This window comes from Malurus melanocephalus, unplaced genomic scaffold (assembly GCF_030028575.1).
Source record: "Malurus melanocephalus ecotype Western Australia unplaced genomic scaffold, MMel_1.1 scaffold_69, whole genome shotgun sequence".
NCBI lineage: Eukaryota > Metazoa > Chordata > Aves > Passeriformes > Maluridae > Malurus > Malurus melanocephalus.
The window spans coordinates 333,109-356,559 of NW_026623301.1; the positions used below are offsets into that span (position 1 = coordinate 333,109).

The 23,451-nt window shown below is 40.0% G+C and overlaps 1 protein-coding gene across 1 annotated transcript; it reads left to right on the forward strand.

Moving 5' to 3' along the window:
• Positions 1-778: 778 nt before the first annotated feature.
• LOC130573851 (transmembrane protein 68-like) lies at positions 779-19,573 on the forward strand. Its single transcript, XM_057366618.1, has 7 exons — positions 779-1,055; positions 6,637-6,967; positions 7,925-8,089; positions 10,516-10,709; positions 16,710-16,770; positions 17,162-17,301; positions 19,186-19,573. Exons 1-7 carry the CDS (start codon positions 846-848, stop codon positions 19,288-19,290), a joined length of 1,206 nt encoding a protein of 401 aa, XP_057222601.1. The 5' UTR covers positions 779-845; the 3' UTR covers positions 19,291-19,573.
• Positions 19,574-23,451: the final 3,878 nt, after the last annotated feature.

The following is a 23,451-nucleotide window of genomic DNA, read 5'->3' on the forward strand; positions in this document are numbered from 1 at the left end:
ACAATCATGCAAATACAAGGAAATGAAACACATGCAAACAAAACAAWGTAATTTCAGCTTCATTTGGTGTTGGCTGGTAAGTATTTTGCCTCTTAAATACTTTCTATCCACATTCTATCAAATTCCTTACTAGCGAGAGCACAGTCCCAATGATTTGCTGCTTCATGCTAGGCAAGGAATATTATGTTTTTTCTTCCCTGACAAGAAAAGCAGTTATTGAACAAGTCTGTCTTGTGTCATAAAAGCCAGAAGCCATCAGAAAAACTTACAGATGCTTTTTTTTTTTTTTTTTTTTTTGCAGATCTGTGTCTGCTTCCCTTGAACCATAGCCACAGTACAGCACGTGGGACAAAAAGTACTGCAGTCATGCATTTTACTTCATGGGAGCCAATTTCTTGTTCTGCGTCAAAGCAAATCTATGAAATTCAATCACCTGCCTTAAACAGGTTGGATTAACCATTTTCTGAACTTCAAAACTGATACTTWTTGGTCATRTMAGTCTAAATGAGATCTCCAMCATATAAGGAATAGGGGACAACAGYACAACATAAGGGTATTTACKGCAKTTCGGGTTTCTGTTGCTGAATTTAGCCAAACTAACATGGTCTAGCTATGTTCTGCTTTAATTGTACTGCAAGTCTGTGTGACACCCGGGTCTCCTAGGCTTTTTAAAGAGATTCTTTCCTTTGCAAAACCAGTGCTTGTTCTCCACCTAGCAGTTAACGACASTGTCGGAAAGTTTCCTTAAGCAACGTAGATCAGACGAGAAGCAAGTCCCGGACAGGTTCCTTTCTTCCAAAGAGGGAAGGGCGCCGGAGGGTCCGAGTATCCCCTGCTCCGCTGCGATGGGAAGCGGCTCCTCCATCCCAGCACGCTTKGGCCAGGCACCCTGCGCCCGTCTCGGGATTTCTATGGTGGAAGAATTCAATGGAGATTTGGGCGCGGAGCTGGTGGCGCTGCCAGGCGCAGCTCCGCCCCCTCGTCCCGGGTGCGGGGGTGGCGGTGCGCTTATCCCGGGGCCGCGCTCACCGCGGGGTCCGGGACGGCGCGGGCAGGTGAGTGGGGCGGGGGACTCGGTACGGCACGGCACGGCACGGGATGGGATGGGATGGGACGGAATGGGATGGAGGGCGGCGGCGGCAGGGGGAGCCTGTGCCACCGTCCCCTGGGGGAGATCCGGCGGTGTTCCTGCTCTCCCGTACTTGAGAAACCATCTGCTGTTAGGAGCCCTTAGCGCCTGACATTGGGGAAAYGCTCGAGCCTTCGCAGTGCTGACGTTTGGAAACATTAAATGACATTTCCAGAGGAAGAAAAGGGATAAATGTAGGTGTTGGTCTTGTACAGGACGGGTACCAGCTCTGAAGCCAGATGCTGCTCCTTGTACACCCTCTTCATACCCCCGACCATGTGCGCTCACAGCTCAGGAAAGCCAACCATACCCTGRGCTGGATCACAAGCAGTGGGGCCAGCAGGATGAAGGAGGTGATTTGCCCCTCTGCTCTGCTCCACATGCGAGAGACACAGCACCTGGAGTGCTGCATCCAGCTCTGGGGATAGTAAAGACCTGTTGGAACAGGTCCAGGAAAGGATCACAGAGATGATCAGAGGACTCTCCTGCAAAGACAGGCTGAGAGAATTGGGATTGTTCAGAGAAAGCCCCAGGGAGATCTCATTTCAGCCTTTTAGTGTATGAAGAGGACCTCCAAGAGGGCTGGAGAGAGACTATTTACAGAGGGATGTAATCAGCAGGACAAGAGGCTTTAAACTGAAAGAGGGCAGTTTAGATTAGATATCAGGAAGAACTTTACTGTCAGAATGAGACACTGAACCAGGTTGCTCAGAGAAGCTGTGGATGCCCCATCACTGGCAGTGTTGAAGGTCAGGTTGGATTGGGCTTTAARYAACCTGGTCTATCAGAAGATGYCACTGTCYGTGKCAGAGGGGTTGGAACCAGATGCTCTTTAAGGTCCCTTYCAACYCAAACCATTCTATGATTCTATGATTTTATTAGTCTTCTGTCTCCTACTTGCCATATTTCTGGGAACTAATCTAAGCAAGGATACTCAGACAGGGATAAGGCCTAAATTCCACATGCTCAATCAAGTCCAAGGGAGAATCCAGTTATTCATATTTGCTGAGGCTGTAAATGGGAAATAGTGTTCTGGGTTTAGTACCCTTTGTRTGTGAAAAAGGTAGAATGGCTGCAAAAACCTGGGAGATTGAGCACTTTAATTGCTGTTAGTTTCTGGAAGGGATAGGCCCTTCACTTTTGGGGTGGATGTGTTGAAGGTGGGGGAAGGAGGGTACAGCATGGGTGGGTTTACAGAGGCAAATGAAGTGGGTGGTGGCAGGGTGAGATCAGCAAGAGAGTTATTTTCCATGGAACTGACACAAAACATCCAGGAAATAGAAAGCTGGAATTTCATTTACATTGAAAAGACAGGAGGCAGAATTGTTACTGTTAGATGATGTGTCCTGTGAAACAGGGCGATTGAGTTTGACTGAAGAGTAGAAGCCTGCCACAAGGAAGCAGGTGTCAAAAAAATCTCTCTGATAGTCTGCAGTTACTTTACACTTCTGTGTAAAGCATCTTCTCACTGTGCTCTGCTAAACTTAYTGCCAAGAGCAAACCAGTGAGCAGCAAGACAAAGATTATGACTCTTCAGTCATGGTTGAAAGCCAGCTACAAGGTTTTAATTTTAATGTAATAGGTCTCTTGTGACAGCTTTGTTCTTCCCTGGGATTACARTGTTGGTAAGATTATCCTTATCAGCAAATGATGCTTCAGCAAGAGYTTAGGATCTGAATGACTTGTAGTACAGGAGACTTTTGTTGAAAGAGCAGCTCCTCTCTAACTAGRGTCATAGTAGTTCTGTCTTTCTATGACATCACCTGTAATTTTAYGTTGTAGAAACAGCGATTACTCTGGAATTCAATATGTTTTATAGGTGGAGCCCAAACAAATACTTTACATGTCAACACACATATTGTTCTCTATAAGAACAATGAAATCACTTAACTCAGAACAGTATCYTCAAGTCCATCACTAGATGAGAAAAATTTAGACAATTTAAAAATGTTTGCTCCTTTTTTTTTTTTCCGTTAAATAATACAACTCTATACCCACTCGTTAACCTTTCGTGGAATATTCAGTATTGAAGTACGTTGGAGCTGCTTCTGGCTCAGATTTGACAAAAGCAGAAGAGAAATTTCTCTCTTAAATTTTGACAWTTGGGGCAAACCCAAGCAGTTATAAGTAAACATGTTGTGGTAACACTCCTGCATTGTCTTCTAGTGCATAATCAAGGAGGCTTTTAGTAACTGGCTTGCAATAGGCACTCAAATAATMATGTAATAGTTTCCTATATGGTGTTTGATAAAAAGAATGCTTCAAAATTGTATTTGTGGTTTCAGCTGGTGAGAGAYAGCCAGTAGAACACGGAAAAACAGAAGTCTGGTCCTGTTGTAGCCTTTTGATGTTATACTGACAGCAAGGAGGGATTCATTTACCATGTTGGACTTACATCACATGGTCCAAAAACCAGGATCCAGGTTTCAGTGATCAGACTTCTTTTTTTTTTCTTATGAAATATTGCAGGTAGAGTACAATTGAACTGTGAGAGCAGAAACTGAACCATGGTTGAATACCCAGTTTTCAGAAAAAGCTGTGCTGCTTCTAGTTTTACCTCAATCAATAATTTATTTTCTTTTCTACTCTTGTATTCAACTGAAATGATGTTGAGTCAGCTTGTATCCCCCCCACCCAATTATCTTGTGGAAGGTGAACTCCCTCTGTGTCTACCCAACTACTTTCAGATTTACTTTGGTCAAATCTGTACTGTTAAAATCTGTTTGGTATGTTTAAAAAAATGTGAGTTTGCACACTGATGGATTTTCTTTCTGAAGCTTTTTTTTTCAGTGTCTATATTGAACTTAAAATCAGAAATTAGTAAATTAAGATGTGAATTTATACTGTACTCTGTGAGCTAATGAAGTTAAGGGAAGAGGTTTTCCAGCCAGCAATTTTCTGCTACACAAAAATTGGGATGGAGGAAGAGGGATCAGTGGAATGTTACATTGTTAAAACTGATCAATGYAAACAGCCTATTAATATTAGAAGAAAATTCTGAAAATGATGAATAATTTAGAACATAATTTCAGTTCTCATTTGGTAGAGATTCTACTCTGATGGATAGTTTTTTGTCATGCTAGTTGGTGATGTAATTCACAGCATATATGCCCTAATTAAAAGAGATTTATTGTTTAAAAAAATGTCGAGTGGCATTGGTAATATACTTGCATAATACCTGTAGGCCAGCCTGAGTCTGAGCTGTTCCCAAGAGTGGTTTTKCTTGTGCCAGCATTCTCACTGATATCCTGTTTGCAGGGAGCCAGATGATCCTTTTGGAGACCAGGCTGGGGGTGAGAACATAGAGTGAAGGACTGGTTGAAGGAYGACTTTCAAGTAGCAGCTCATGTGTGGCTTAAAATGACTTTTAAAGAAGTCCCTGTTAAAACTGCATGTGCATGACATCTGCACAAGCTATTAAACCTCTAATTTCCTCAAAGAACGGGGGTTAATTTGTTTGCAAGGTGTGTTTCCCACAAAATTACAATGAGTAGCATCAGTTGCCTTCATCACTTACCAGCTTCTCAGTTATCTTGTCAGAAGTTTATCTGGCTGCAGAATCTGCAATTACTTGTGCTTGKTGGCTTTGGAATAATCTTTGGAATAATCTTAAACTGGTAGATTATATGATCTCTTGTTCATCCTAATTAATCCCCATGTCATATAGAGGATWTTATTGATTCACTTGCTATGGATATGGACATTTTGTGATTTGAAGTCACATTTGATAGAGGCTGTAGTAGTCTGTGTTCCAGACCTGAATGCCCCATAACAATGCAAATCCCACTCACTTCCTATACCCTGTGTTGAAAGGCTGAATGAGTTATTCCAAGTACTGCTCAGTACTTCTGACTCAGTAGCCTGAGGCAAGCCCCCTGAACATGGCTTTCTCCTGGGCTCTGTGTGCACAGCTTCGCACACTTTGCGGATTTGTAGTCCTTACTCTTACCAGAACTTTATAAACAATAATTACCATAGAGTAGCTCCACACCATCAGTTTATCCTTCTTAAACACTGTCTAAACTTAAAAACTGTCAAACATTTTAATATCTGAATCATGCAAAGCATTCCTTTTTTTTTTTCTTTCATGTTATTGATACACAATATTTCTATTTTCAGTGAAAATGTCTAGATCTTCCTACATCTTAGGTACCAGTCATCAGAATATAAACAAACTTTCTTTGACACGCTGATTTCATTTGTTTGTGTCATGTCAAATTGTGTGGTGCTCAGCTTCCTACTGGGTTAAACCAAGTGGTCCTTTTTCATATCCAGTGTGGAATTCAAAGGGTTTGAGATAAGGACAAATTTCATTGGCRTGTGGGAGACCAAGTTTATAGCTACTGCAGTTACTCATTCTGCCATGGGGCTTGCTTGMCTTTCTGCATGTTAGACTCTAGTGCTTGTGTGGAAAGTTTGGCTGCTTTCCACTTCTGCTGTTTGYTGTACTCCTTGTCACCCACGATTCTGAACAAATGTGCTTTACACCAGTCCACCCCTATATTCTACCCAAGACTTTAAAGAAGGAAAAAAAAGTKAGGTGGGTARTGTACAGCAGGTTTGCTCATATAARTACAGAGCTGAAGRCACAAAGWCAGAGAAGTCTGGGCTTGCCRTATTTTATGATCCTGGCACTGACTTTGACACAATTTGTTTCTTGTAAGTACTTGTTCTGGTGCTGGAGCAGAAAAATCTACTTGTTAAACAAGTAGCAACCTGTTTGAGGCAAAGAAAATCTRTGTTCAGTTATGGATTACTGACCTGGATTGCAATGTTTAAATGCTCAAGAATCTTAAGAGCAGCCAGTGATGCTGGAGTGCTTTGCATTCCAGTGTTAGCATTACCTGCTGTCCTGCAGGCAGGGTCAGCTGTAGGAATGGCCCAACTAGGGAGCTGCATGTGCAAAACATCAGTAGGGTCACAGAGCTCTCTTTGTCTTTGCTAGGCCTGGAAAATCTGAAAGAAAGGTGTGTTGTATGGATGAGRGGTGAAAATCTGCTTTTCCCAGTGCTAACAGCAGTACCAAGTGCTGTCCCAGGAGCCTCCTGGCCTTGTGAAGGAGCCATTCCTGCCTTGGTTTTGCTTGCTGATGCTTCAGCTGCTCACTCCGCTGTCTGATCCTATTACTGCCAAACAGGGAGAAGAAGCCCAGGCTGGATGCTCTACAGAGGATAGGGAGAGCCTACACCCCTGGCAGCAGTCTTCCTGGCTAATGCTGCTAGAAAGACTTTCCACTTACCCTCTTTTGAGAGAAATTGTCTGGTCAGTTATGCTGCAGGGATYCTGAGGCTTCCTTGAACTCCAACCCTTCTCTTTTCATTCCCTCTTCCATAAGCACATAGGAAAATCTCATAACCAGCAGTTATCTTAGCATGACAGAGAGACACAAACCTGTGCTGTACCAAAATRGGCATCAGATCTATCTATTGAGAGCTTTTTTCCTAAATTGAGAATTTTCCATGATCAGAGAAACTACAGCTGAGTTTTTTTTTTCCTTCTCCATGCAGGACATGATAGATAGAAAAGAGCCCTGTACTTCAGGACAGATACCGATGACCAACCTCAGCTGCCTTTTCTATGCTCTGGAAGAATGGGCTGTTGTGGAGTTCCTGAAGAAATACCTTTTTCATGTCATCATCACCTCCCTGACAATTAGTGCAATATTAGTTTTTTTTATAGTTCCTTTAACAATYGTCTTTTTCATTTACCTTACTAATCTTTTGCTTTTAATACATCAGARGAACAATGAGGTAAAAGCAGATCCCTTGAGTGGTGTTTGGGATAGTGCCAGAAAAACTATAGCAACCTTTTGGGATACATATGCAAGAATATGGCATGGTAAGTACAACATGACTACTCTGAAGCTTTGAATTGCAGTAAATGGTAAATACGCAGAAGTTTTAATTTTAATCTTTTTCTTGCAAATGGTTGCAAATAAGTTATATTTATTATACTTTGCACTGCATCTTTGAACATCCTGCAGTATAAAACTTTCTCCACCTCTTCCGAGGACTCTGCCTACTCCAATCCCATCCAAATGGCTCATTGCAGGAGCTCTAGCAGGGATGGAAATGAAGGCAGACAAGGTAGAACAGAGCTGTTAGCTGGCAGAAGATGTAGCTTTCCCAAGACTTTGTATATATTAGCCTTCTAGTCTGGCTCCACCTGTAACCTAAACCAAACACAGGAAGATTTGCAACAAGGATTCATAGATGTCTGTGTCTGTGAGGAAATTCCCTTGCACTGTGAAATGAATACATTTAACTCTTGTGGAAAGAACCTCTCTTTGGATTATTAGATATTATAGTTTCAATTTAAACATCTCACCTTCTCTAAAAGAGGAACACTTTGTTGTGGAAGATCCCAAACTCTTCATTTTCCTTGACACAGAATGGAGATTCATATTTCCAGATTTCGGGAAAGCACCCAGACTTATTCTGAAAATGAAACATTTTCACATCAGTTAGTGATTTTTAACCATTATTATTATTACTGTACTATGTACAAAAAGTTCCTAATGGGAAATAAGGAAAAAGGGAAAAGGTCAGGTTCAGGTCTGATCTTGAGATTAAACTGACCAACAAATCAGTCCAGTGATAAGCTGTGGTGTTTGAGGGACTTTCTCTYTGCTGTTGACCAAAAGTTCCATCCAGAATGTAATAATTTTAAAAGCTATTGCAGAGGCTTTCACAACTCTCTGAAAGTCATTTAACAAAGGACTGTAAATGGTTTTCTTTAAGCTGCCAGATGATTTGCAGATATTGTTGTCATTGTATTGCTTTCCATCCCAAACAGGTTATGAGCTTCATGGTGTGGAAAACCTCCCAGAAGGACCAGGCATTCTTGTGTACTACCATGGAGCTATTCCTATAGACTACCTTTACTTCTTGTCTAGGCTGTTTCTCTGGAAGAAAAGACTTTGTCTGTCAGTAGCTGATCATTTTGTGTTTCGCTTACCAGGTAAGAACATGTTCTTCAGTATTTAAGCTTCCTGAATTCACCTAACCTGTCCTGGTTTTCATTTATGGTAGTTGAAAGAGAAGACTGCTTTAAGACTTTTAAACTAAAAGTTGGTAGATGTAACAAGACAAACAGGGCAGAATATCCTGTCTTTTCAGTGAAAACATTGCTAAACCTGCCGAAGCCAACAAATATATAGGGTCCTTTTGAGATGAAAGATCCTATATACAAATATAGGATCCTTTTGAGATGAAATATCATTCCTCAGCAGAAAGTTTTGACTAGGACTCTGCTATTGTTTTTCTGTGTCTTCTGATAGTGATGTCTGGTCAGAAGAAGATACAGAGAAGCAAAGATAATTCAGTCTGGGAAAAAGAAGGTCTAAGGACAAATGTCTAGAAGGAACAGCAGTGAGATTATTTGAAGGCACCTTYATACCACTTATTAAAACACTGAAAGCTGTTTTATTAATAAAGAGTAAAGGAGGCCTTTTAGAAGTAGAAGAACACTCTAGGAAGTTTTCCTGGAAACACTGAAAACAAGTAGCATAAACTCAAGCAAATTTGATGCAAAAATCATATTCAGACACCSCTAAAAAGATGACAAGAATTTTCTACAGCATACTTAGTAAATACAGTGTAATACTGAGCACATCAGGAATATGAAGTCATCATGAGATGACTGGCTTTTAAGAGTACCCTCAAAAAAAGAGAAAGTTTAGCAAAATGTTGCAAAGGAGACCCTCTTTTTAAGAGACAAATAAGAGGGTACTCTTTCAAATTGAAGTGTCCATAGCACAGATTTTTATCACAAATATGCAGTACATTATTGTTAGGACCAAGCAACACTGTAAGCTGTGCAGTTCCTGGACTACTGGTGTGTACATAACATATTGCTTGCATTATATTCATGCTACAGCAACAGAAGGGGGCAAATGTTATGTCAACCTGCAAAAAGGCTATAAAAAGACATCTGGTAAGAAAGACTACAAATAATTGAGGTTAGACCTTCCCATTGCATTCGTAGAAAATGTGGCTAAAAGTAATAGGCTGAGCGGAATGTCTCCCTAAGCTTCTCTTGCTTACTTTTTGCAAAAAAATGTTACACTTCACAGATTGGTTTTTTGAAGAATGCTCATGAGCATATGCTGAACCTCAGTTCAGTTTATTTGCCAGATTAATTACAGTTACAGGAGAATTTTCTTGTGAATTAAAAAGGCTCTCCCTCAAGAATATCTGCAAAGTAATAAAGTTACCAAAAAGAAAAGGGACAAGGATGATTCAGAGGTCTAGCATGTCTTCTTTTGAAGTGCTAGGATTTTAAACAGAAGCCTTGCAGACCAAGGGGAAAAAATTCTCTGAGACCTGGAAAAGTGGAATAAGGAGTGGTAATATTTTCATGTGATACATTATGGTTCTCAAAAATTTTAAAATCAAGCAAATGAAGAACCTCTTTGCTTAATAAGGATACAGCATTTCTGACTTTAGGACAAAATAGAAATATGTCTGGGTTCACAAAGGGATTAAACAAAGTCAACATCTGTCTTCTACAGAAAAATCTATCAATTATATTGCCTTGACCAAGATTAAATACAATTAAATTACAGGATTCAGCATTGTCTTTCAAAGTTTCAGTTACAGACCTTYGCCAAAGTTGTACTTCTAAGCACCAATTCTGACCGTCCATAGCTGTTGCTTCCATTTATTAATACAAAAAATCTCTTTTCAAACCATKCTGTTTGAACAGTGAATTTGAAGATTGTGGAAATGCTCGTTTGCTGAAGCTTTCTAAGGGAGTTCCAAACCCMTATATTTAAAATGTGATGATAATATAAGAAAGCGTAGAGTACTTCTATGGTTCTCAATCTGTCTTTTATAGAAATCCCAGTTATGGAAATAGAGGAAGGGATTCACTGAACTGTTTATGTGGCTCTGAAATTGCCCTGCTAGCTTCTGTCATTCATGCATCTTGAGAGTCTCAGAGCAGCTCAATTTGATCCACATAGTTTTCAATTTATCCACAAAATGCTCACTTGAACAACTCAAAACCTCAGTGTTTAAAATATTAAACATCACGTTTTAAAAGAACACCAAAAATAGTTGCTTATCAGGTATTTATTTTTGTAGTAAWCTTTATTGTACTGATTCTTTTCAATATTAAAATGCATAAAAAGGAGAGAGGAATAGATGCTTATTTTCAGATTTCTAGCTATGACCTACAAGTTTTGATAACATAATTTGGCTGATAATTATGGAAGATAGCATGTGGAAGTTTCTTTTTTATTGGGATGTTCCTTTGTAAAAACTTGTCTTTGTCTGAATATAGAGCTAGTAGATTTTATTTTAGCTGCAATCTCACTCCTACATACAAGCAGTATTTGGGATGCATTGTAATATTAATATGGATTTGCTGCTTATTTATTTCAGGRCTTAAATTACTGTTGAGAGTGACAGGTGTTATGCCAGGAACCAGGGAGGAGTGTCTGGCTGCACTGAAGAAAGGATACTTGGTGTCCATCTCACCAGGAGGAGTTCGGGAAGCGCTGTTCAGTGATGAAAGTTACCAGCTCATGTGGGGAAATCGAAAAGGCTTTGCTCAGGTTGCTCTMGATGCAAAAGTGGTGAGTACAGTAYSTTACCAGTCGCAGTTTAGGCTTTCTGCATATGTGATTCATTATGAAATGAAGTTTGGGAGTCTTCATTGGAAAATCTTCCAGAAGAAATGGTTGGGAAATAAAGATTTCATTACCTTTTCCCATCACTTTCCTCAAGCATGTTAATTGACAAGGAGCAAAGATTTTGTGGAATTCTCAAACTTTTACTTGACTGTTTCAAAGCACCCATCTATGTGCTTCCAAGTCTACAATTCCATCATGCAGGCATCCAGTGTCTCCTCTTGATGGCATTTCAGAAACCTTCACTGTGATCCTTCTCCATGTTGCCCTAAGGTTTCATTATTTTTTCACATCCTGATAGACTTTCATCTTTATTTTACTTCTGTATACTGAGTCATTTTCTTATGGCTCTTTAATGTGATATCCTCATCTTTACTTCTTCTCACTTATTCTGGGAGGGTCTAGGATTTTGTCCTTACCCTCACTTTTCTTAATATTTGGGAAAAATTGCATCAACTAACCCAAGATATGTCTACACCGGTGTCTGAATTTGAAACATGTGCACWTTTGAAGCAGTTTTTGTGTCTCCTTCTCATACCATGCTTTCACTGACATCAAGGAACACGAGCTGCATTCCTTCAGGCTGAAACTAAACCARAATTGGGACCTAACTCTCTCCAGTGTCAAATGGTCATTCAGTCAATGGTGCCAAACAAGAATTAGTTTTACATAAAAACAGAGAACTGAAATGTGTTCAGTGWAGATGTCAGATCCTCAGCAACCTCTAGAGATGTGCTTCTCTTGATTTGCACCCCACCAATGTATACATGGCCGACGTTTCAGTTAGTTTCCATATGGATGATGATCTACAAATGCAACCTTCTACYCCTAGCTCTGACTTCTTCCGTCTAAATCCATGTGTAAGACTGSTTTTCTGATACAGTCTCTGGGAAATTATTTTATTTGGGATGGCATGCAGCTGAAAGAGCAGCAACCCTGTCTTTTTCCTAACTACCACTTCTCATCATCATCACCTCTAGACACAAGTTTTCTTCCTTAATTTAGATTTAGCATACCTAGTGCTTTTTGTGTCTGACAATAKTGGTGCAAATCCAGGCTTTATCTGTTCTGCCATGCACTTTCTACTGTTTTCTCATGAATTGCACAACCATCACTTTTTCTTCATATTCTTATGAATATCTCATCAACTGCAGTGCTCCTTGACCTTCCACATAAAGTTTTCTGTATACATAGGAGAAGCTGTACAGGGAGTTGAGTCCTTTCCATGAAACTTTAATTTCTTAATATCCCTTTCAGATTTTTGTGCAGTTATATGTCTTTTGGACCTCATCCAATTTGTTGCTTCTCAAACTTTGTTTTGGTCTCTTGTGCTGTAGCTTCTACTACAAAGTAACTGAAGTTGCAAAATGCATGCTTCAGTTAGTATTCCTTTATAACTCTATCTCTAAATTATTGTGGGGAGRTAATTAAACACTAAAATAAACTAAGGGGCATTTACCTAATGGATAAAGTCATTTTAGGCCTGGAGTCCTGTTTCTACATTTTGGCTTTTTAAAAGTCATATTTTACTTGCTTCCATTTCCTTTTCTGTTCTTTTCCTCAAAAGTATGGGCTGGTAAACACTGGTTAATCAAAATAGTTCGTATATTGTGTGGGCCTGTACACACCAGCACTAATAGGAAAATATCAAAATGTGAATGGGATAAGCTCAAATTCATATRGGCATTTTGAATTCCCCAAGTCTTCTCATGTATTAAATGAACRATATGCTCAAACAGTTGGAAAGAGTTGTCACTTTAAACACTTGAGTGATTTCTGTCGATTTTGCTTTCATATCTTACTTTCAACCTACTTCAAACATCTGGACAATCTTTTGCCAGATRTTCTCCCTTCACCTGCAACCATACAGTAATGCAATGCAACAGGTTGTGGATTTTTAAAATAAAAGTCGAATTTTAAAACTCTGAGAGCCCTTACATAGACTGCTGATCAAAACACATCACAAGAATCCTTGCCGATAATCCTCCTAATTCTACCAGTCTTCCATAGTGTAGAAGCACATGGAAATAGCTGAATAGTAGTACCTAAAATTGGTACCTCCTTCTCTTGACAGAATTTGTGGTTTTGTTTTGTGGGAGTTTAAAAAATTTTATTTAATGAATTGTATATTCATTAAGGATAAGGTTCCTGCAGAATGATAGGGTTTTGTGATCCTTTGCATAATGTTTGGTATAACAGACACTATGTAGGACTGTTACTAGGAGGGCAGAAAGAGTATTTTATTCTTTGACAGCTACTAGCCTGGGCTTACCTTTACAGTGCTGCTGGTTTGTATATGTCCTATTATTACCCTCTTTCAGTTTTGTGGGTTTTTATGATCAGGAAGTCCAACTGGATCCCTCTGTGGTGGGCATTGCTGTAATTAGCTTGCAAGCTTCACTGAACTTTGGGCATCTTTGATATTTCTGTGGAAATCTGTAATCAAACAAACCTTAGATAACTAAACAACTACAACAACAACAAAAAAAACAAGCAAGCAAAAAAACAACAAAAAAACCAAACAGAAGTGCTGTGCATTTAACAATGGAGGGAGCAATATTCACCTTATGTATCACTTCTTATATAAAGTTAGGCTCATAATAGTCACTGGACCCCATCTTTTGATACATTTCAGATTCGATTGTTTCTTTTTCTTGCTGTAGCCTTTCAATACTGGCCAGACTAATCTTGCAGGTTGACCAAAGGCTGAGGTGTAGTGGTTTGACCCTGGCTGGATGCCAGGCACCCATCAAAGCCTCTCTATCACTGCCCTCCACAAATGAACAGGGGAGAGAAAATAAAGCAAAAAATTCATGAGTTGAGATAAGGACTGGGAGGGATCATTCCATGAATACCATCATGGGCAAAACAGACTTTACTTAGGGATATTAATTGCATTTATTACTGACAAAATTAGAGCAAGATAACAAGAARACATAAAGTAAAAGTCTTGAAAACACTGTTTGCCCCACCACTCCCTCATTCCTTGACGCTACCTCCTTCCCTGCAGTGGCTCAGGGAGATGGGAAATGGAGGTTATGGCCAGTTCATCACACATTGCTTCTGCCACTGCTCAGAGAGAAGCRTCCTTCTCCTGTTCTAGTGTGGGGTCCATCCCACAGGAGACAAATTTCTTCAACTAGAGTCCATCCCATTGGCAACAGTTCTTCATGAACTGCTGCAATATAGGTCATTCTTCCACAGGGTGCAGTCCTTCAGGCACAGCCAGCTCCAGTGTCAGCCCCCTGCAGGGTCACAAGTCCCACCAGGAAACCTGCTCCAGTGTGGGCTCCTCTCTCCATGGGTCTGCAGGTCCTTTGCAGGAGCTTCCTTCACCACTGGTTTCCCATGGGTTCACAGCTCTCTTTTGGTCATTCACAGTCCAGTGTGGGTCTCCTCCATGGGCTGCAGGTGGATCTCTGCATCTTCCTGGATCTCCATGGGCTGCAGGAGCACAGCTGCCTCACCACTGTCTGTACCACAGGCTGCAGGGGAATCTCAGCTCCAGTGCCTGGAGCACCTCCTGCCCCTCCTTCTGCACTGACCCCAGTGTTTGCAGGGCAGTTCCTCTTACATATTCTCACTCTGCCCTTCTCTGGCTCCAATTACAACTGCACAATAACTTTTTTTCCTTATTAGATATGTTATCCCAGAGGTATTGTTATCCTTCCTGATAAGCTTGGCCTTGGCATGCAGCACGTCTGTCCTGGAGCTGGCTGGCATTGGCTCTGCCAGACACAGGGAAAGTTTCTGACAGTTTCTCACAGAAGCCACCTCTGTAACCCCCCTGCTACCAAAACCTGGCCACAAAAACTAAACTGAGGATAGATTCATCCAGCTATCAGAAGTTTTTCTATTATGTAGCAATTAATATAAATTTGCCAACACTTARTCAGATATCGTGAATGAAGGCAAGATAGAATTAGAAGGGTATTTTAAATTTTTTTCTACATACACTGTAGCTGTCAACCAAAGAACAACACGCACTTTATCAAAATGACTACATGGTGGTTAATAACCTGTCACAGATTGCTTGAATGGGGATTTCAAGACAAAACCTACTTTTTATATGAATAGACATCCCCATCCATCATAAAATATTACAGAAGTCCTATAGTTCTTTCACTGAAAAAGTTGAAGAAAAGCCAACAAGGAAGGTAGTTTCACCCTCAGTCCTTGCTGGCAAAGTTTCCACATTTGATTTCTACTTCATTTTGTCTAACTACTCTGCTTAACTGGAGTCAAAGAGTGTTATTATTTAATATTATCACTCAGTGTACCTCAAATTCATCCATTTGTATTCAGAAATATCCTCTGTCTATGGCTTGGTTTTGACAATCTAATGGGGGGGGATTACTGTTTCTGAAGATCTCTGAATTTTATATGTACCAAAAAATTTGCTCGAGTTAGGTAAAAAATAAGCAGGAACTATGMCTTACAAAATTCGCATGTGTGGGCAAAGGGTTTGGACTACATGATCTCCAKAAGTCTCTTCCAAACTCAATTATCCTGTAATTCTGTGAGTTTCAAGCTGGCTGAGTGTGATCCAGCTCATTTCCAGTGCAGCAAATGTAAATCTATGGGTTACTGCAGCCCTGGTTTTGCTGCTTTAAAAATGTAAGATTTTATGTGTGTCCCTGTTKTTTCCAGCTCAGGGACTGAACATTGCTGCCTACTCTGCCCTTCAGTGGCTGATCATTGTATGAGATTTGCCAGATTGTAGCTGCCAGATTTCTTCACAGCCTAATATATGTTTCTCTTGCACTTTTCCTAAAATTTGAAGTGTTCTGTCAGTGTGACAGGTTTCAAACATTTTACGTTAGATTACAGTATTCAATTAATAGCTGAAGCAAAGTGTGGTATTTTTAGTGTCCAGTACTTGTGTGTTTTTAAAAGATGTTAMTGATTACTTTTTAAGGGTTTATTTCTATCAATTTCCCTTAATTTCTCATTTGGAAGGGTTTACTATTACTATTTTATGCATGTTTGATATTTTTGTTCTCTCCTAGGTATTTTTTCCTTTTAATGGTTTCTATCACTGTGAGTTATTTGTTAGGATCTAGTTAGGTCCTTTTCTTGCTTGTTTTTTTCTCATCCTGCAGTTTATGTTCTGTGGTAGTGATTCTTAACAGTCTAAAAGTTTTCTTTCATTACTTTCTGGACAAGTTGTTCCAAAAACATGTTCAAATTTGAATTTCAGAAAAAGGGGAAAAAAAGGACAACAGTGGGGGAAATGCTCTTTGCATGTGTGGATACAACTGCTGTCAGTTTGTCTACAAATGATGAAATCTTACCTCAGGCTATAAGACATGAATGTCTCAAGGGCAGGTATCTCAAGTATGTTTCTTTTCAGTCACAATAATGAACTTMCTCTGTAAGGGCCTAGGGATCCACCCTCCAGAAGGTGTGTAGTCCAGGTCAGTGAGGACACACAATGGCCTATTTTGTTTCAGGGATCTGCAGAAGTTTTTTCCAGTGAAGTTTTATCCAAACATTACTGCTTCAGTGAGACCCTGTTTGAGAAGCAGATGAGATGAGCAGATGAGTGAATGTCTGCTTGCTTTCTGCAAGACTTCACAAACTGAATACTTTCCTATTCACCACTCATGATGAAAGCTTTAGACAGAGAAACGAKGGAAATTAGTTTTATGTTCTAGTCAGTGATACTGCAATAAATACATAACATTGAAGTTATATAAATCCTTWTATAGTGTCAGTCATTTTATTTACAGATAGTGACTTTAAAACATGTTTGTGGGAGTTGAGAAATAGGATTTTACTTTTATTCTGGAGTTTTCTATACCAAGATTCCTTGTTTGCTGCTTAACTGTTGTTATTACCCTCCATATCTGAGTGATTTTCTTAGCTGCATTAACAGGCACCAAAACAKAAATTCAAAMCTGGTATAACATTTTMAYCTTTTTWTTTTTTTTTGTGCTTYCTTAGCCCATCATTCCAATGTATACTCAAAATGTYCGTGAAGGCTATAGGATGTTTAAAGAAAGAAGTAAGAACTTATAAATATATTCTATGTATTTAGAATATTTTATCTCTTTTCTCTCAGATTTATCTTGCTTTAATCTCAGATTTTGCTTTTCAGAGTTTTGCTTGCTTTGCATTCTCTAACTTGCTGTGGGTCAGAGGTAGCTCAAATATGGAAGTACCTTGTGCATAACTGGTTTGTTTGTGTGATTTGGTTCTTTAATGCAGTATTATTTCTGCTTTGTTAAATCTGTGAAGCTTTGTTTTGGTGGACAGTTACCTCAATCCTCTAAAAACTTCCTGACYCTCAAATAAAGCATGCATTTTTAAAAGCCTTTTACATTAATCAGATTTAATGTTTGGATTGTGTTTTCTGTGATTATAATCTCACTTTTCCCTCTTATAAACTATTTCAGGATGTTTTAGACAGTTATATGAAAGCACTCGATTGCCTTTTACTCCTCCATACGGAGGACTTCCAGTAAAATTTCGCACATATATTGGGAAGCCAATCCCCTATGATCCAAATATAACAACAGAGGAATTAGTTGAAAAGGTAAGTTCTCTYTCCTTGTGCAATATTGAATTACCTACTTTGCCCTTTATTATATATGCACTTGAAAACAGTTTTTTGCATGCTTGARTAAAGGCAAATACACTTGTTAAAGCTATGGGCTGTTGAGTTCTGGGATTATTTAATGYACAAATACCTACGAGTAAATATTGACATAGTAATAGCCGATTGGGATGTCCTCATCCTTTAGAAAAGTGTGAGCTCTGTATTCTTGTCATGGTAACTTTGTTTYTCCCATGTCTTTGATAACTTTGATAACAAGTATGATACTGAAATTATGTAAACTCTTTTAAGTGCAATTTCCAGTAACTGTGAAAATAAATTTAATAAATAACATATAACTTTGAAAATCTTCACCAAATAGCACAGGACTCTAGAAGTTAAGTTCCACAAGGGCTTCAGTCTCACTGTCAAAGTGAAAATGTTAAAAAAAAGTTGCATCCAAAATAAATARATATTTTGAGTACCTACCACTTGGTGAAATCAGTGGTGCCCAGGAGCATAAAAATGTTTATAGATATGAAGTTTAGGCATTTTTCAAAGTGTTAAGCTAAACCGAAAAAACAGCTTTTAAAATTTTTCATGGAAGATGAAAGAAGGATTTTATTAAAAAAAAAAATAAAAATTGCTATTACCTAGGAATACACGGATCAAAACAACTGCTAGAAACCACTCACAAAAAACACCTTGTTGACCCCAAAAAGATGCATCAAGGCTACCTTCTCRTTTTCTTTTTTCTTTTTTTTTGTTTTCTTTTTTCTCTTTTAAAATGGTCTACTGCAGGTTTTTCTGAGCTTCACAAAAATGAAACCAGAAAGACAGGTTTGGTCTGTTGCAAGGGAACAGCCCCAGCAAGTTATGGAGTTTGGTCTTAGCAGCTTTAGGAGTTTGGAAGTAATATGACTGCCCTTATGGTTACTCATATTCTTATATTTTTGGGGGAACAGTATTTCGTGTACCTGCCAGAGTGAAATTGAAATTTCTCATTATATTGATTTACTTTACTTATGTCAAGCCTTTGGCCACCCTCTTTGACCACCACCCAGTTAGGTGGGAGTATAGTTAGGCCTTCTGTGGCTGAAATTACTTAAATACAAGCATCTTAAATGAGGTTTGAGGTGAGCAGTGGCCTGGCTGACCTCTGTCTGATCCTGCCCTTGAAAGGAATTAGGAGATGAATCTGTCCTAGCCAAAGAAAGGTTTGGCTACTCTTTGCTTATATTCACAGTGATATTCTACTATAAGTCTGGGGTAGATCAGTGTAGTATGTAGATACCCTTATTTCAAGTTTAAATACACAAGGGAAACAAAAAAGAGATGATTTGTTATTTCTTTTAGAAATATAGAATATTGTATACATTGTCTTCCTACTTGYTTTTGAATTTCATGTAAAGAGTATTATGAATTTCCTTATTAAGTGCATGCTGTATATGATAAAATGATGGGAGAATTCATGTTGGGAAGGACAGACAAATGTTCCTACTCCAAAATCCTAGTCCCAGCAAGGTCAGATATGAGACCAAATGATGTGAGTCATTGGCTTTATCCATCATTTTTGATGAAAACTTAAAGGGATGGGAGATTGCAGAAACTTAATGTCTGCATGTGTTAAAGGCTACTTTGAATTAGAAATGACCACATTTGATAAATCTCAACAATTTTAAGCCTACCCAAACTGCAATCATTGTTTTTTTTCCTTTCTTTTCCAACAAATGTGTTGTTCAACTACCTAATATAAAAGATTTTTTTTTTCTACAGCAGAGCTATGTGTGAATTTTGCCTTTTGAACCTCTGAGAAGTCAGTGATTATACTGTTCTTCCATGCATAAATAGGTCTGTAAAGGCAAATTTCTCTTTTCTTTGCAGACAAAGACTGCTGTTCAGGCTCTCATAAGCAAGCACCAAACAATCCCAGGCAGCATATGGAAGGCTTTACTGGAGCGATTTGATAAACGTCGTAAAAGTGATTAGAAGGCTTATGTTGATTTCATTGGTTTTACAGCATACAGTAAAAAACAATGTCCTACAGCACTGCTCACTAATAGCTGGTGTTCAACCTGTTTAATTTACAAATTTCTACAGATTTGATGGAAGAAAACAATTAACCTCTTGAAAGYTCCCCCATGTCTTTGAGAATATCCTGAATTCAGAAAGATTGATGATGATGGCTTATGTGTAATAGCAATGCAACAACTARATTCTCCAAAAGGAAATCCCCTAGCCAAGATTTTTCTTTGTTTCTAAAACAAGTACATACTTATACCCAAGAGCCTTCAAAGTTTTGTCTAGATCTGTGGGTTTGTGATTTGAGCAGTCCAGTCTCAGAGCAGAACCTCAAAGTCAGGGTTGTCCCAGCAGAGACCACCCCATGGGGGACACCTTCCCTGATGGGCCCTGTACAGGGTAGTGTCAGAACAGAAACTGTCTAGCTTTAGGTAATGAGCTTTCTGCTTAGAACATTTTTCTAGAGACTACAAAGAGACATAATCACATTAAAACAGATATTAGACTACTTCAAATGCATCAGCTTAGTGATTCGTACTCTGGAAAGCAGGACTGCTGCATCCAAGACTTTCCCCCAACAAAAAAAAAGGGTCTCTCAAAGAGAGGGAAAAAGGGTTTAGTTCAGTGTAGCAAATACTGCAAGTACGTGTAGAAGGTAGTTTCAAGTCTGAGCTGGATTGCATGCACTATTGCACCACACTATAGCTGTTTAGTGGATGAGGCTGCCCCCAGCCTGAAAATCCCTGGGTATGGTGTGTGCACTATGGATGTGCTGTATTTATCCAAATCTCCCAGTGAACAGGGAACAGGCTCGGGGGGAGCTTTCTTAGGCAATGCATCCCTGAGGCTTATCATCACTGGTGGTTTGCCTAGAAATGCAGCACTGCAACACTGCCATCTCCATATGGATTGAGACAAAAGGCTTGTTTGGAAAGGCARTGTTGTCTTCCTAGTGCAACTTGTGGAAAGCTGAAACTTACTACAAATCAGAATGTGTTTTTAAGGGCTGTGGGATGTTGTTAGTGGTGGGAGTGGGAGAACTTTGYGTAATCTACCCAATATGCCATTAAATGCAACCAAGTCTGTTAGCTTCAAAGACCAAGAAAGGTAATTTTTGTGCCTAGTTTTTTTTCATGCACTTTCAATACACAGATAATATTTCCTAGCATCCTAAAAAGGTTACATAATATAAAAGGAAAAGTATGTAATATTTGCTCATTTTTCAGTAGAAAACTAAATCTACTGTTTGGATTAAAATAAATTCTTCCTTGACCCTGCTTCTTCACAAGTATTTTTCATACATCTTGTGGAGGGAGAAGGATAGACAGGTGAGTTGCTTCCCTATACCAAAAAGACAGGAATCCTGTCCTGAAAAAAACCCTCAAATCTCTCTTAAGGTACAARTATCTTTACTTGGACACCTTAGCTATATACAGGTGCATACAGACAGAAGTATTTTTCTCCCAGCAGACACTCAGCACACATAAGAGATAATAAACTAAAGCAGATCAAAATGCAGACTGATATACCTGGACATAAACAGGAATTCAAACCATGTAGTCTTACATGGCACACTCCAGCAATACATGCTAAAATTCAAAGCCTGTGTTTCAGTCAAAGGAGAAAAGGAACTAAAGGAAAAGGATATAGAACACTAGAATGGACACAGATGACTAAGCAAGAGGAATTATGAGTAACCAGAACCTGAAGGCATGCTTTGTATGTATCTTTGTACCTGAAGGCAGAAGCTGTAGGACTAAACAGAATCATTGTCTGACTACCCTATTTTTCAAGTACCATTAACACCATCATGGAGGTATTAAGAAGATGTGTAGATGTGGCACTTGTGGATATGGTTTAGTGGTGGGCTTGGCAGTGCTGGGTTCATGATTGGACTCACTGATCTTAAACATCCTTTCCAACCTAAACAATTCTGATTCTGTGACCAATTAACACTTCAGCCACCATAATTTGCACAACCTTTCAAATGCCATTCTCTCTGACACATGATGCTAGGGGCTCTGCTGCAACTCACAATGGAGCACTAGGCTTGGGTAGGAGATATGTAATCAGAGCATTGATTATCTTTAAAATCAGAGATTCCTGCCTGTATCTCCTCTGTTTCAGACAGCTGTTAATATTTTCTAACAATGTTTAAGTTTTTCTTTAACAGCATCACTGTGTTATCTGCAGTTATCTTTTAACAGCATCACTGTGTTACCTGCAGCTTATCTGAAGTGACCCAGAGTAAAAAATAATTTCTGTTTGTTGTATTTGTCTTAAGAGTTTTTTCTGGGGTCTCAAGATTATAGAAGAAGTTATTAAGAAACAGGAGTGATTTTGAATTATGTATATGTGATTTTTCTAATAAAAATTTTAAATTTTATTTCCTGAAACATTATAAGTAGTTATTATGTTATTTTAGTGGCTCCCTCTAAATTTTTACTTTTTTTTTTAGAACAGTATGATAGAAATTAGAACTAAAAGCTGGTGTTATAGAAACTARAGCTGCTTGTCATACAAATAGAAATGTAATTGCAGATCAAATCACTCCCCTGCTACTCTTATTTTTTAGCCTCTCCATCAAACAACAGAAAAAGAAATGAAAACCAKGAAATGACCAGTGCCTCAAAATGAAAGCAGCATTTATGACTCTTGTTGGGTATAATTTGCCCAGTAAATAACAYAGAGAAATCCTGTTTTCACACCTTCTGTACATAAGGTTTAACCAGCTCAAACTACAAGATTTTKCATTGGGGAAAAATATCATACCAGTAACACAGGGAAAATAAATTAATAAAATCATAGAGTCATGGAATATCCTGAAAGGGACCCAGAAGCATCATTGAGCCCCARCTCCTGGCCCTGCACAGGACAGCCTCAAGAGTCACACCATGTGCATGTCTAAATGCTTCTTGAACTCTGGCAGGSTTGGGGCTGTGACCAATTTATTACTGGATGACAGTGGAAACAGTTACACAGTAAACTGTACAGCTTCACAAAACTGAGCAGCCACAGACCTCAAACAGGCGGGTGACATGTGTAGAAGAGAACTGGTCAGAAAAGCTCAGCAGGCAGGGATCTGGAAGAGCTGGCCAAGTTCATCTCCTTCATCACCGAAGGCTGGGGGTGCAGCCATGGCAGTGTTGCGTATTGTCCAGGTAGGGTATCTGTGTTTGGAGCTGTGCCTGGTGTTCACTGGGACACTGATTATTTCTTTGACTGATTTTGTCTTTATACATAAATCCAGGATTACCTCCACAGCTGTCGGGCAGTCAGGAATGCCTTAAGAGCACTGTGAATGCYGTGTCCGAAGCACAAAGTGTTTGGAATGCTGACTCCCTGCAGTGGGTACCAGGTATGGATGCTGCTGCTGCTGCTGCTGTGGGAACACCAGCGGGGCTGGAGGAGGAGGATTGCATCCATGTGGAAGGTACCGGGGCAGAGGTGGTTGGGATTTAAGCAGTGCTCAAGGCTGGAGGGTGAGCAGGCAGGACATGGCATTTCCCAGTGGGTGCCATGGCCCAGTGGCTGAGGGTGCTGGAGGTTGTTTTGTTCAGAGAAATGGAGACTCAGGGCTGACTTTATCGCTCTCTGCAACTCCCTGAAAGGAGGTTTCAGCCAGTCTGGGCCTCTTTCTCCAGGAAACCAGCAACAGGATGAGAGGACACAGTCTCAAGCTGYACCAGGTAGGTTTCGGCTGGACATTGGGAGGAATTTCTTCACAGATCAGACATCTGAACGGACCGCTTCGAAAGGTGGGGGAGCCACCGTCCCTGGGGGTGTTCAAGAAAAGGCTGAGGTGGCACTCATTGCCATGGTCGGTTGCGGGTCGGACTCGMTGATCTCTGAGGTGTTTTCCAGCCCAATTCCCCGCGGGATTTTGCGTTTCCCAGCTCCCGCCCTGCCCGCCCGGGCCGCCAGGCGGCGCCCTCAGCCCCTCAGCCCCTCCCGCCGCGGAACGCGCGCCCCCTGGCGGTTCTCTCTCCCCTGCCGCTCGGCGGAAGCGGCGGGCGGTGCGTGCCGGACGCGGTCCGGGCGGCTCCCGCGCCCCCGGCGGCGCGGAGTTCCCCGCTGCCCCGCGCATCCCCCGCAGCCGCCCCATTTCCGCAGGGCTCCCTCCCTCCC